General features: G+C 41.1%; 1 protein-coding gene across 1 annotated transcript in view; it reads right to left on the bottom strand.

Moving 5' to 3' along the window:
• RUNDC3B (RUN domain containing 3B) overlaps window positions 1–14,771 on the bottom strand; it is a 187,937-nt gene that overhangs the window by 112,596 nt on the left and 60,570 nt on the right. The window contains 2 exon segments of the mRNA XM_030550481.1: window positions 2,354–2,439; window positions 13,242–13,375. Coding sequence (XP_030406341.1) covers window positions 2,354–2,439; window positions 13,242–13,375 — 220 coding nt within the window.

The raw sequence follows: 14,771 nt of genomic DNA, 5'->3' as shown, positions 1-14,771 counted from the left end.
AAGCAGCAGGAGCAGTAGCTCAACCACGGCGTGTGCCGGGGAGCCGTCAGGCACCGGATTCTACGGCCCTCGTGGGACCGGGATCGACGGTGCCGACGTCGTCGGTGCCGGGCGAACCATCTCAGATGAGCTCTCTAGCTGCGGTGCAGTTGGCACAGAAGCAGCAGGAGCAGTAAGCTCTACCACGGCGCGAGCCGGGGAGCTGCCAGGCACCGGATTCAGTGGCCCTGGGGGACTGGAATCGACGGTGCCGATGTCATCGGTGCCTCTACAGGTGTCGGTGCCGGGAAACGCAACTTAGGCGAGCTCTCTGGCTGCGATGCAGGTGGCACGGAAGCAGCGGGAGCAGGGGGCTCAACCACGGCGCGTGCCGGGGAGCCGCCAGGCACCAGCAGGAATCGTAGGCTTTCTCGACCTCGGAAGAAGGGAGCGGTGCCGAGTCGACATCGGTGCCGGCGACGGCCGGTGCCGAAAGGCCTTGGTAGTACCGGCGGGGTCCGGTGCCGAGGAGGTGCTTCTGCCCGCCGCTTGAACATCGCTCGGCGCCCAAGGTGGAGGGGTAAGTGAAAGTCCCGCACCTTTTTGTTCTCGGCTTAAAAGCCTTGCAAATGGGGCACTTATCTGTCAAGTGTGATTCCCTGAGGCACTTCAAACAGGAGTCATGTAGATCTCTCTTCGGCCGCGGCTTCTGGCAGGCCGGGCCCCTTTTAAAACCCGGTGAGCCATGCATGGCTCCGGCACTGGGCTCATGGAAGGGGCTACTTCCTGAACCCCGCTAACTAAACTAACCATGTTAGCAAAGAAAACACGTATAACCATACAAATATATATATAAAAGGGTTATAACTGCATAACTATATACGAGAAAACGAGTAGCTAGGGAAGTGGAGGTCAGCTAAGCCGCGCTCCACTGTTCCAACGACCGACACGGGCGGTAAGAAGGAACTGAGGAGCGGGTGGGCCGGCAGGAGTATATATGGAGCGCCATGGTGGCGCCACTCTAGGGGGCGACCTGCCGGCCCACTGAGTTGCTAGGGTAAAAGTTTTCCGACGAATGTGCACGCGCGGCGCGTACACCTAACTGGAATGGATATGAGCAATCACTCGAAGAAGAATTATTGTTTTCTATCACCTAGCAGGTTAAACTACTGGACATGAACAAAGACTTTTCTTTTTAAACAAAATTCTTTAGAAGAAAAATAAATAAAACAAGAGTTGGGCTTTAAAAACAACAACAACAAAAGACATGCTTAAGTGCTTTAAGAATTTCTCACACAGTTCAAGTGTAAGTATACCTGGATAAATGCTTATAATTTTAAGCAAAGAGCATGTGACTGGAAGGCTCAGTTAATTCATCTGTACATGGAACAACATCTACCTGATGCTGGTGCAATTTAAGATTTGTAAAGCACTTTGAGTTCCATGCACAAAAAGTATGTATTACAGAAATTATTAAGTGTTAGTGAAATTATTTTCCCTTACTCAATTTTGTTGCCATTCTTTGAATATTCTCCAGTCTATTCAAGTCTCTCTGATATTGTGAGGCCTGATACTCGCATTATTATAGGGGCAGTCTCAGCTCTGTATACAGAGACCCTTCTGATCTATGACATGAAGCCCCTGCAAGAACAACCCAAAACAGCAGCAACATATTTTGATACCATATCTATCACACTATAAGCTCATATTAGAGTTCCTAGCCACTATTGCGTTCTCTTTTATTAAGACAATAAAACTACATAATTGGTATATTATCAAATATAACCAAAGTTATTACATTTTACAGCAGTACTTCACAGCTGTGCATTAATTCTAACCTTTCCCTTTATCTTTTTTAAAATACTTTACCAGAAGTCTCTTCCTTTCCCCCCTAAATTATGCCTGGGGAAATTCTCCACAATAACTGGGACAAATGTAAATACTTCTTTCACTGTGTTTGAGGGCTTTTTAATCTAATGGCACTTCCTCTATCTTGAGAAGAAGACCTCAGACCAATGTTTAATTTTCTACCTTTATGTAGGCAACAAGCACCAACCCCACTTCCAAAGTTTAGTTTCCTATCTCATGATCCTCTCCAAAATCTCCATTTAAAAAAAAAAAAAAAACTTTTATCATCAGAGAGGAATATACAAGTTTTCAATTATGCCAATGCTAATATATAAATAAATATAGGCCTCTAGATCAGTCTGCAAAGGCAGCAACGGATACCCCTCATACAAATTGAACACACCATTTCTGCTATTTACTTCTTATCCTTAAATAGATCAAGTACCAAGTTCATTCCGAAACCCAGGTCTTTTTCCTAAGCAACATTTTGAAATTTAGCATTAAGCAAATAAAAGGACTTTAAGACCTGGTTGTTTTGAAGTCTCTTAGAGCTGCAGAAATATATTCTGACAGATGTTTTTCCATAAGTGCCACTCTGATCCACGCTCTGCCCTGAAAGGAAGAAACAATACCAAATACTTAAATCACATACTGTACTAAAAAGCATTCTGTTTATTTGAACCCCTGGAAAACAATCAGACCAGTACAACTGGAGGGGGAAAGCCACTACCCAATTTGCTACTAAAAATATAAATTTGGTATTTAATGTATACGTGACTACAGGAATAAAAAACAAAACTACAAAACATCTTTCTCACATTTCACAGGAGTATTCAAATAAGAATTCTGAAGTAGCAATTTTTCCTTCAAGAATATAGAAGTGGCTAACTTTCACTCAGATGTACAAAATATTCCTAATTTAATGAAAACATGTGAAAGCTTTGGCAGCTTTCCATACCTATTTCTGTAAATAAGTTTTGCAACATACCGTTACTTTGGAACTCCTTGTAAACTGCATTTTTGCAATCACTGAAATCTGTTTATTAATCAATACTTTTACACAGAATTATATTATAAAATGGTGTGTCTATATATGATTTTAAAAGCTAAATTTCTGTGTGCTGTTAAATATTTGGCAGTGCAGGTTATAATATTTTCTAAATTTAATTTTTTTCTCTGGTGCCAGTCAAATATACCCAAATCAAACACCAGTAAACAGGTGGCATGCTCCAAACCAAATATTCGTGCTCCAAACAAAATATTCATGAATGAGAGACCAGATACTTTAGATTATACACAGTCTCTTCACACGATACAGATTCTAAGGCCAGAAGGGATCACTGTGATCATCTAGGCCAATGGGGGGGGTTGCTCCCCAAAAGAGAGCAATTATAACAGTTCCAACTATCACTGTTTTCATACATCCATATCAAAAGTTTAAAAATTGTATTCAGAGAGTAAGGACTTATGTACACACACTCAAGTGCTTTAGCAGACTATTGTAGAACATGCCCAGATTTAATTCGTGTTTCAGTCAATAAAAGAAGAATTTTTTATATGATAGTTGGTCCTAATTCAAAAGATAGGAAATAATTCCGAACAATCTGTTCGTTTTAATTAGGCAACAGATAAGATTACCCCAATCAGGTCAAGTTACTTCCAAACTATATCAAATCTACCAGCAATTAATTATGTGGGAAGTCATTTTGTTAGTTATTTTTTTTTAAATTATACACGCAACTCTTACTAGGCCCATTTCCCTGCTGAATTATTATAAAGATTTTAGCAGAAATACTAGCTAACCAACTGCAGCCCATGCTCTCAGTTTATATAAACCCAGATCAAACTAGACTCATTAAAGATAGACAAATGGTACATAATATCCATATATCCTTGGAATAACTCGTAGTGCCAAATAAAAACAACATGTATTTTGTTATCACTTGGTGTAGAGAAAGCTTTTTGTTAGATGATAGAGGAACTACCAATTTAATATCTAGTCCCATATGGATATTGGCCCCTATCTCTTAAATAGATTAGTGCTTTTTATGCCAGCCCAAAAGCAGCTATGCAAATCAAGAGAGCTAAATCTCCGCTATTTGTATTACACAGGGGAAAAATGTTTATTAACATGTTCTGTAACTGTTTCGCAAGATGTGTTGTGCATGTCCATTCCACTTCAGGTGTGTGCATGCCAAACACACTGACGTTGGAGATTTTTCCCTCAGTGGTACCCGTTGGGGCAATGCACGTGTTCTCTGCTGCCTTGTGCTGCTGCATGATAGTATAAAGGGCAGAGCCATCTCCAACCCCCTCAGTTCTCTCTTATCAGATAGACTCTTATAAAGAGGGAAAGAAGGGTGGGTTATGGAATCAACGTACAGACGCTCCCTGGGTTTTGCAAACCCGACTTACAGAAATCCGGACTTACGGAACAAGTTCTGTAAGCTTTTTTTTTTTTTGTCGTGTAATTGTCGGAGATATGTTCCCGATTTACGCAAAATTCAACTTACACAAGATGTTCCTGTACAGAACGCTTCCATAAGTCAGGGAGCTTTTGTATGACACATCTTGCAGAAAAATAGTTATAGAACAGGTTAGTAACTATTCTTCTTCAATTGATTTCACATGTCCAATCCACTTCAAGTAGCTCACAAGCAGTCAATCTCAAGGTGGGATTGGCATCTACCAGAATAATAATGGAAGGACAACAAGCCCAAATCTGGCATCATCACTATACTATTACATTTGCCTCTCATTATGCCAGCCTGCATGCACTGAAGACCAAGTTACAGCTCTGCAAATAACCAGAATATAGGCACACAGGCTAGAAAGGCTGCAAAGGCCATGTGTGATATGGTTGAATGAGCCAGTACCCTACTTAATGGAGTTACACTGGCCATGTCATAGCACAAACGTATACAAAAGGAGATCCATAACAAAATTAAAAACTGAGAAGAGACTGGAAGGCTCTTCATCCTGTCCAACGGCCACAAACAATTGTGAGGATCTAAATGGTTTAGTTCTCTCCAAGTAAACCACTAACTCTCCTAAAATCTAATGTGTGGCATCTCTCCTGATCCTTATGAGCATGAGACTTAGGGAAAGAAGTTATATTTATTAACGTCTGATTGATGTGGAAGTGAGAGACCACTTTGGTGAGAAATTTCAGATGAGGGGATAAGTTTATCTCATCCTTGTAGAGGACTGTGTACAGAGGGTCAGACACTAAAGCTTGTAATTCATCCACTCTCCTGGCTGAGGTAATTGCCACTGAGGCAGCTACTTTCACTGAGAGATGGAGAAATGAACAGGTAGCCCAGGATTGAAAGGGAAGATGCATTAAGGGTAGAAAGCTGAAATAGCTGCTAGGTGGACTCTGATGGAACTAAAGGCAAGACCAAGCTATTTCAGGTATAACAAATAGTCCATGTGATAGAGTGGTCTGGAAGGGGTTAAGGTGGCCAGGTAGGCCTATTAATGCCACAGGTTGCCCCTGGAAGGAGAGCCAGAGAGCAGGAGATTGAGTGCAGGCAGGTTCAGCTGGACACAAACTTATGAAAACCAAGAAGCTGGCAACACAAAGGATCGACTACTGGGAAAGGCTGCAGTCACACCCTGGGAAGTTGGAGCTGATCTACCCAGAGTGTATACCTGAAGAGCAGGAAGCAGTCCAGGGCAGGAGCAGTAAGGACTGAGAGAGCAAAGCCCAGAACTACTGGTTTGAGGGTTCCTGGGCGGGAACCTGGCGTAGAGGACAGGCCCAGATACACCTACCCACCTCTTGGGAAGTGGCACTGGAACACATGGGGGGGAGGGGCGGAGTCCCGATGGCAAAGCAGAAAAAAATTTAAAAATAAGAATAATGGAGTCCAAGAGTCCCACAGGCCAGGAGGGATGGAAGGGGGGCGGGGGAGACAGGGAGTGGTGTCCTGATGGCAGAACAAAACAAAACAAAAAACAAGAGTGCAAAATATCAGGACAATTTGCATCCTGACTGAACATGACCAAACAAACATCGGGCGGGTCGCGGGACAAACATCTTTTGTCTGGTGGAAAAAAAATTTCCCTGGAACCTAACCCCCTCGTTTACATTAAATTTTATGGGGAAATTGGATTCGCTTAGCATCGTTTCACTTAAAGTTGCATTTTTCAGGAACATAACTACAACGTTAAGTGAGGAGTTACTGTATTCAAGATGACACCTTGTACCTCCTTTAAACAGCTGTAAGGAATCATAACCCCCCACCCTTTATATGTAGCTTTAGTGCCGGCCAACTCAGGCCATCTTCGGCCATTGCCTCTAAAGGTTTGCTGTTGCTGGTGTGGACCCCGCCCTAGGGTTCTGGTCGGAAAATAATGCACAAACAGTACTCTTGTGGAGGGTTCCCAACAGTAATACAGGCATCTGTGGTCCTGAAACATAACTGAATACTTGTAGCTTTCTGTCCTTGTTTAGCCACTGCCTTTAGAATCTTTCTGTCACTGGTGTGGCTCCTGCCCTCGGGTTCTGATTGAAGACCATGTACGATCAAGTACCCTAGTGGTAGGTCCCCAACAGTAATATGAGCATCTACGGTTCGAATATAATTAAATACTTGTAAACTTTTGTTTTGATAAAATCTTGTTTAACCAATGCCTTTAAGAATTTGCTGTCACTGCCACGGATACTGCAGCGGGACTCTGATTGAAATAATAAAGCAAATCAGTCCCGGCTGCAGATTCCCGACATTGATATAAGCCTCTGTAATTTTAATATAATATTGTAATAATTATAAATGCTTTTAGCTTTATTGGTTTATAGGCCGTTATATCCAGGCCTAACTTGCTTATCAGTAATGTCTCGCACTGGGTGGGGAGGAAACAAGATATTAAGAAATAGGGTATAGTAAACTGACAAAAGAGGAACTGGGCAGGGAGGGACCAGGGGTCTTTTCCTGCCAGTCTGGCTTTAAGCAAAATATAGCATAATAAGACTGCTTGCCTACAGAAAATTGCCAGGTGGCATTGTCAAGTGACCAGCTTAATCACTGCCAAAATGTTGACCTATGCAATATGCTAATAGCTTGTGCAATATGTATTCGCAATCAAGAAGTCATAAGACAATGTAATTGCAAAAGCCCCTAACTGGAAATACCCTAAGCTGAATTTAAAGTAAATAACCTGCTGATCTGCAATATTAACTACCAAAAATAAGCAAATAACTTGCGTAATCAATATGACGTTTTGCGGTTTTAGCCTTTATAAGCTGGGTGAAATTTGTAAGGGGCAGAGCAGTTTTTCCCTTGCATGGGATTTTCTGTCTCTCCCTGTACGCATACTTGTATTCTTGTTTTAACAATAAAGGTGCCTCGACCTGTCTGACTAAAATCGAATGGGTGGTGGTCTTTTCCACAATACAGCTCTCCTCCTGAGATGTTAACAATGGAACATCCAGGCTATCAGCTTCCTCCTGGTTGGGACTGAAGAAGTGACCATAGTCCTGAGATATCAGGTCTGGGTCCGATGGAAGTGTCAAAGGAACCCCAGCTGAGAGGCTCAGCAAAGAGGAAAACCAATGCTGGTGAGGCCACACCGGCACATGGTCCTGCTTGATTTAACACGCTGAGTAGGAGTGACGGTCGAAATGACAGACTGGACTTCTACATAGAGTGCTTCCACAGACGTGAACAGGCTGAAATTGTAAACAAACAGCATCACTTGCCCCGTAACCTCAGCTGTACAGAACGCAATGCCATCCACAGCCTCAGAAATAACTCTGACATTGTAATCAAAAGGGCTGACAAAGGAGGTGCTATAGTCATCATTAACAGGAGGGATTTTGAACAGGAGGCTGCCAGACAACTCTCCAATACTACATTCTACAGGCCACTATCCTCCGATCCCACTGAGAAGTACTAAAAGAAACTACACCATCTGCTCAAGAAACTCCCTGCTACAGCATGGGAACAAATCTACACAGACACACCCCTAGAGCTCCGACCAGGGATATTCTATCTGCTACCAAGATCCATAAACCTGGAAATCCTAGATGCCCCATCATTTCAGGCATTGGCACACTTACAGCAGGTTTATCTGTCTGTTTGGACTCTCTCCTCAGACCCTACACTACAGGCACTCCTAGCTACAGTACTGACTTCCTGAGAAAACTACAATGCATTGGTGATCTTCCTGAAAACACCATCCTGGCCACCATGGATGTAGAAGCTCTTTACACCAATATTCCACACAAGGAAGGGCTACAAGCTGTCAGGAACAGTATCCCTGATGAGGCCACGGCACACCTCGTGGCTGAGTTTTGTGACTTTGTCCTCACCCACAACCATTTCAGATTTGGGGACAATTTATACCTTCCAGTCAATGGCACTGCTATGGGTACCCGATAGCCCCACAGTATGCCAACATTTTTATGGCTGACTTATAAAAATGCTTCCTTGACTCTCATCACCTAGCGCCCCTTCTCTACTTACGCTACATTGATGACATCTTCATCATATGGACCCACTGTAAGGAGGCCCCTGAAGAATTCTACCTGAATTTCAACAATTTCCACCCATCATCATCCTCAGCCTAGACCAGTCCACACAAGAGATCCACCTCCTAGACACTACTGTGCAAATAACTGATGGTCACAAACACCACCCTAGACTGGAAATCTACTGACCGCTATACTTACCTACATGCCTCCAGCTTCCATCCAAGATACATCATACGATCCATTGTCTACAGCCAAGTTTAAGATACAACCGCATTTGCTCCAATCACTCAGACAGAGACAACATCTACAAGATCTCTATCAAGCATTCTTAAAACTATAATACACATCTGGGGAAGTGAGGAAACAGATTGACAGAGTCAGATGGGTACCCAGAAGTCACCTACTACAGGACTGGCACAACAAGGAAAACAACAGAACACCACTAGCCATCACATTCAGCCCCCAGCTAAAACCTCTCCAGCGTATCATCAACAATCTACAACCTATCCTGGAAAACGATCTCCCACAGGCAAATCCTCGCTTACAGACAGCCCCCCCCAACCTGAAGCAAACACTCACCAGCAACTACTCACCACAAAACAGAAACACTAACCCAGAAATGAATGCCAGTAGCAAACCCCGTTGCCTTCTCCGTTTCCATATCTACTCTAGCGACACCATCACAGGATCCAGCTACACCAGCCACACCATTAGAGGCTCATTCATCTGCACAACTACTAATGTGATATATGCCATCATGTGCCAGCAATGCCCCCCTGCCACGTACATTGGCCAAACCTGACAGTTTTTATGTAAAAGGATAAATGGACACAAATCAGATATCAGGATCAGTAACATATAAAAGCCAGTAGGAGAATACTTCAATCTGTTACTGAACATCCAGAGAGATTGAATAGTAGCCATTCTTCAACAACAACAAAATACTTCAAAAACAGATTTCAAAGAGAAACTGCAGAGCTACAATTCATTTGCAAACTTAACACCATCAATTTGGGCTTGAATAGGGACTGGGAGTGGCCGGCTCACTACAAAAGCAATTTTCCCTCTCTTGGTATTAACATCTCCTCCTCAGTTATTGGGAGTGGACCACATCCACCCTGACTGAATTGGCCTTGTCATCATCGGTTCTCCACTTGTAAGGTAACTTCCTTCTCTTCATAGGCCAGTATATTTATGCTTGTATCTGTAAGTTTCACTCCATGCATCTGAAGAAGTGTTTTTTTACCCAGGAAAGCTTATACTCAAATATATCTGTTAATCTTTAAGGTGCCACAGGATTCCTCATTGCTTCTCTGGATACAGACTAACACGGCTACCCCTTGGATATTAAATGAGAATCAACTATATACTACACTAACAACAAGGAAAAACTTGCAGGAGCAAGGAAAAACAGTCCAGCAAACCATCATGGGTGGTAAGAAGGAACTGAGGGAGATTGGGGGGTGGTTCTTCCCTTTATACCATTGTGCAGCAGCACGAGGCAGAACAGGGTGCGTGCATGCACTGCCCCAACAGGTAAGAGAAAAAGTCTCCGACTTCAGTGCACTGGGCACACACATACACCTCACAGGGAATTGACATGTGCATCATTGGAAGATGAATTAGTAGGTATGGTTTGTTTTTGTTTTTGTTTTTTTTAAAAGCATTGGCTATAGAGCCCTTTGCACAAAGGATAATGAATAATGAATTTATCACAGGAATAAAATTTGCAGGAACACATTATATGCTGATGACTTAAAAAAAATTTAACCTGAATATTTCCATAAAATTCGTATATAAAGAAATCTAGGATTTTGGGAGTGTCTGGCTTTAAAGCTGAACTATTAGCTATAAATTTGCCAGCCCTCTAAGGAGTCATGCCTCTGGAAAACATTAGGGTACAAACAGGCAACAAATTCTGTCAGATACATGGGAATTAAAGTCTGAAAACAATCTACAAGAGCAGCAAATGAAGAGAGCTTGGAGTGCTGGTGGAACTATGCAATTTCTCAGTTGGAAGAATAGCCATGGTCAAAATGAATATTTTGCTAAGGCCATCTTTATTGTTCAAAAATCCTTCTATAATCATCCCAGATAAAATTTTAACAGGAATATAGAAAACAAAATTAGTATTTATACGGAATAAGAAAAGATTGAGTGTGAATGCAGACATTTTGTACAGACTTATTAAACAGGATGAAGAAGCTGTTCCAAGTATTTTATGGTATTATCAAACCAGCCAGCTCAAAAAAATAGTGGATTCGGGGCGCTCTACAGCACCCCATCACTGGGTTTTATTGAAGAAAAACCATTGGGGAATATGCTTGGTTACCACAGATTAATATAAAAAATATTCTACAGAAATGTATATGCATTCTTTGAAAATGGCTACAATTTCAAAGCCATCAAGAACTAAAAATAAAAAAAATTAATTTGCCCTTGCCAACTATACCCATTGCAAATAATCCAGATTTTAACCAAAATCATGAACAAGTAAGTTTTATAGATAGGGAGAGACATGGAATACACATGGTTGACCAGCTCTTCAACAAAGAAACTTTTTAAATTTATTTTTAAATCAAAACTTTAACTGGTTGTGACACAGGACATTTGTAGTTCATTACTCTATGTCAGCTTGGGGCAGCAAAAAACCCTGAGCCGGCCCTGAAACTTATTATACCTAACACACTGTTGTCATGACATATAGCCAAAAGATGGCATGTAATATATCACTGGAAAATTAGTAACTTACTGATCATTAATATTCTTGCATGATGTATGTTTGGGCTGTGTACAAAGTTATAAATATGAGCTAGAATTATGTTCTTAAAATGTGTTTGGCAAACAATGCATAATCCCAATCTGCCCTATACACAGGAATGTGTATTTGCTTGTCTGACCAGCCAGATCAGACAGAGACAATGAAGATCTATTTACATAAAATGTAAACAAAGCCAACAGCCTACAAAGTGGAAAATAGAAGTTCTTAAACTCAACAGGGGATGGAGACTCTATTCCCTGGAAGTCTTCCTGCATCTTGAAGGAGAGTTTATAACTTTGGGAAGACAGCATGGTGCCTGCACCCCAGCAGGAGAGAGAAGCTTGGCCTAGGGCTTACTTTTTAAAGAATACATTTCAAAAGGTTTACTGGACTATAAAAAGGAAAGAACCTCAAGGTTTTCTATTACTTGGGAGATTCAAGGGGTCAGAGCTCTTGAAATCACAGAATGTTCGGTCATTCAACTAAGTCTCTGGAATTGATACTGGTGATAAACCTGCTTAGGCAAAGACTGTAACTCACTAATGGCTTCAGTCTTAGACACATATTTTCACTTTTGTCTGCTTGTAACTCTTTCTGTTTTTATTTCTTATACTTGGTATCACTTAACCTATATTATTTTGTTAATAAACTTATTCTATTTTTCCTACAAACCAACTCAGTGTTGTGCTTGAAGGGAAGGGTGCAGTACCCCAATTAAGTTACTAAACTGTAATGCCCTAACTCTTTAAAAGAGCAGTGAGTATCTTCAGTGAATGCAAAGTAATACGGTCTGTACACTGTAGAGAGACAACTCTGAGGTGCTCAGTGGCTGGAGTTCATTGATTGTTACCTGCTAGGCAAGGCTAAGACTGGTAGAGTCTCAAAGAGCTTGCTGGTTGAGAAGACACTCTGGGGTGGCTGGGAGCTGACACACACAGTTTAATCTCCAAAGCAGCTCATTCTTGCTGTGGCAAAGAGAGAACATAGGGGCTCCAACCAGTGTGTGTCAGACTGGCCCACTCTCCTAAGGCACTTTCAAGTTAGATATTATTTTCTCCACTTTCTAGAAAAGTATACAGAAACTAACTTTAAAAGAAATGTTGGCTTCTGGTCAATTAGGGGAGAAAACATTGTCAAACTTTGCAGACAACTTTCCCAAGCAAGAAATGCCCCCGTCTGACACAGAGGAAGAAAGATTTGAACAGACAAATTACCCCCAGAGGAATGTGTTTTGATCTGCGAAACAGGACCTGCAACCTCAGCATGTACCATGATAAAAGAAAATTTCTTTAAGATACTGTTTCAATAGTATGCCAGTCAGATTAAAAATTATTTTATTTATATATAAAAATTGAATGAGGACAAATGTTGGAGAAATTGTGGTGAAAAGAAGAGAGATTTTATGCACATGGAGTGGACAAGTCCAGAGAGTATTGGGATGCACTTCATAACCAAACATTATCAATTATTGTATATTTATCGCCCTTGGTAATCCTCCTGGGGCTTCCTAGAGGAAACACAGTCTCAAAGAAAAGAACTAATCTCTCATCTACTAATAGCCAATAGACAACTGACAGCCTTTCACCGGAAAAAGAAAAATAGCCCAAAACGAGAAGAATGGTTCCAAAATAAATGGGAAGATGTTATTGAAAAATTAAAGAGGACAAAGATACTTTGGCATTTGGGTACCATTTATTCAGGACTCAGACAAAATACATTAACCTGCAGGAAAAAAAAAGCACGTCTTCTTTTTAAAAAATTATTAATATTTGATAGACATGCTTGATTTGATAAATATGAATAGAGTCAGTAGTTTCACACAGTTTAATAAAAATCACCAGAAACAATACATTTGGGATGGTGTGAACAGGCTCAACCTGTTATACAATAAACACTCTGTTAAATAGAAAGATTTGATGAGATTTATATTCCTACATTATTTTTCTCTAAACAAAAAATAAGCTCACGTTTGTAATGATTATCATTCTTTTTCTGCTATTTACATGGCAATGATTTGTAAAACTTCCCAAATAAATAGTTATTTAAAACAAACTGAAGGATTTTACAGGATAAACTTAACCAGTTATATTTTCCTGTTGTGAACAAAAATAAAGATTAAGATGTACATACAATAATTGATGTAATTTGCAGCCAACTTGATGCTTTATTTCTTACCTTTGCTCTAGAAGAACTGACATTCTCCATATTCTCGATGCTGCAGATGCAATTGTGTGAAACCTTACAGCAAGCTACTCGGATATAGTCCCAGAAGCTACGAGGGCTTTCATAGCCAAACCAGGTGATCTGACCTTAATCAGAAGGCAGGAGACAAAATTGTAGGTAAATATGGATTGTTAGAAACAACGATGACACACAGCCAACATTTTGGATACACCTCAAGCTTTGTTACCACTGTTATCGCACTGGTATAGCTGCACCAGAGGAACTGCACCAATGAAGTCCCTAGTGTAAATGTGCTGCCCAGGCACAAAAAGTGACTTGCACTGGTGCAGCTTATCTTGCTTTGAAACTAGTGTGTAGATAAAGATTTAGTTTGGGCTTGCTTTTTTTTTTTTTTTTTAAAGTATTGTATTGCAATACCACCCAGAGCTCTAAACTGTAACCATGGCCCCACTGTACTTCACAAACTCAAAGGCAGGGTCCAAAAAGAGCTAAAGATTCAAGCGCTGATAGCGACAATGTTTTTTTGTTGTTGATTTTTACTAGATAAGGCCATATACACGTCATGAATAAAAATAATCAAAGACAGAGTGAGAACCTGTACGGTAAAGTTATGCTTTACAGCAATTTTAAGTTTATTCCATACCATTGCTCCAATGCCAGTTCTCATACTGTGGGTTGTGACCCCATCTGAGCAATTTAAAAATAACATTCCTTTTTTTTTTTTGCGAGGGAAGGGAGGGGAAGCTGTTTGGTGTTCTGTAATGTAATTTAAATGAAAATCCAAGATCATAACTGGAGTGCAGGGTATTAGTTACCAAGTGTTTGTAACTTAACTTTCATGTGTTTAGGAACTGCTGAACAGTTATGACTTTTTTCTATATTGTAGTTTAAATCAATTACCAAAACATTGAAACTGCTGTGATTACACTGCATTATTTTGACAAAGTATGCAGAATTTTGAATGTTTTGACGCAGAATCCCCCCAGAGTAAAGAATACCTCAGAGGAACACCAAGAACCTCTTTAGCTAAGGCTTCAGACTACCTGAAAGATGACTGAGTCTAACTGCAACAGAGAGGAAAAAAAACCTGCCTAAAATATCCCACATTCTGAGCTTTTTAGGCCAGAATTCATAAACCAGATCCCTAGCTTTTGAGCCCATCCTTAGGGAATGTCAGTAGGTTATACATCACCTGACAGTTAGTTAAGAAATTAACAAGGACAAGCTCAGGGCAGGATTGGTTCACCCTAGAACCACAGAGGCCCAGTATACCTTCTCACATGAAGCCTTAAAGACCTTCACAGCCAGAACTGCCAACTAAGGCCATGTCTACATCTAAAACTTTACAGCGCTGGTTGTTATAGCTGTATTAGTACAGCTGTATAGGGCCAGCGCTGCAGAGTGGCCACACCTACTGCTAGCAGCGCTGCAAGTGCTGTTAGATGTGGCCACACTGCAGCGCTGTTGGGAGTGATGCATTGTGGGCGGCTATCCCACAGGGCACCTCGTCCCAAAGCGGCG

The sequence above is a fragment of the Gopherus evgoodei genome, chromosome 2 (assembly GCF_007399415.2).
Source record: "Gopherus evgoodei ecotype Sinaloan lineage chromosome 2, rGopEvg1_v1.p, whole genome shotgun sequence".
Classification (NCBI taxonomy): Eukaryota; Metazoa; Chordata; order Testudines; family Testudinidae; genus Gopherus; species Gopherus evgoodei.
The sequence above is the reverse complement of the archived record's forward strand: the minus strand, read 5'-3'. Positions and strand labels throughout refer to the sequence as shown.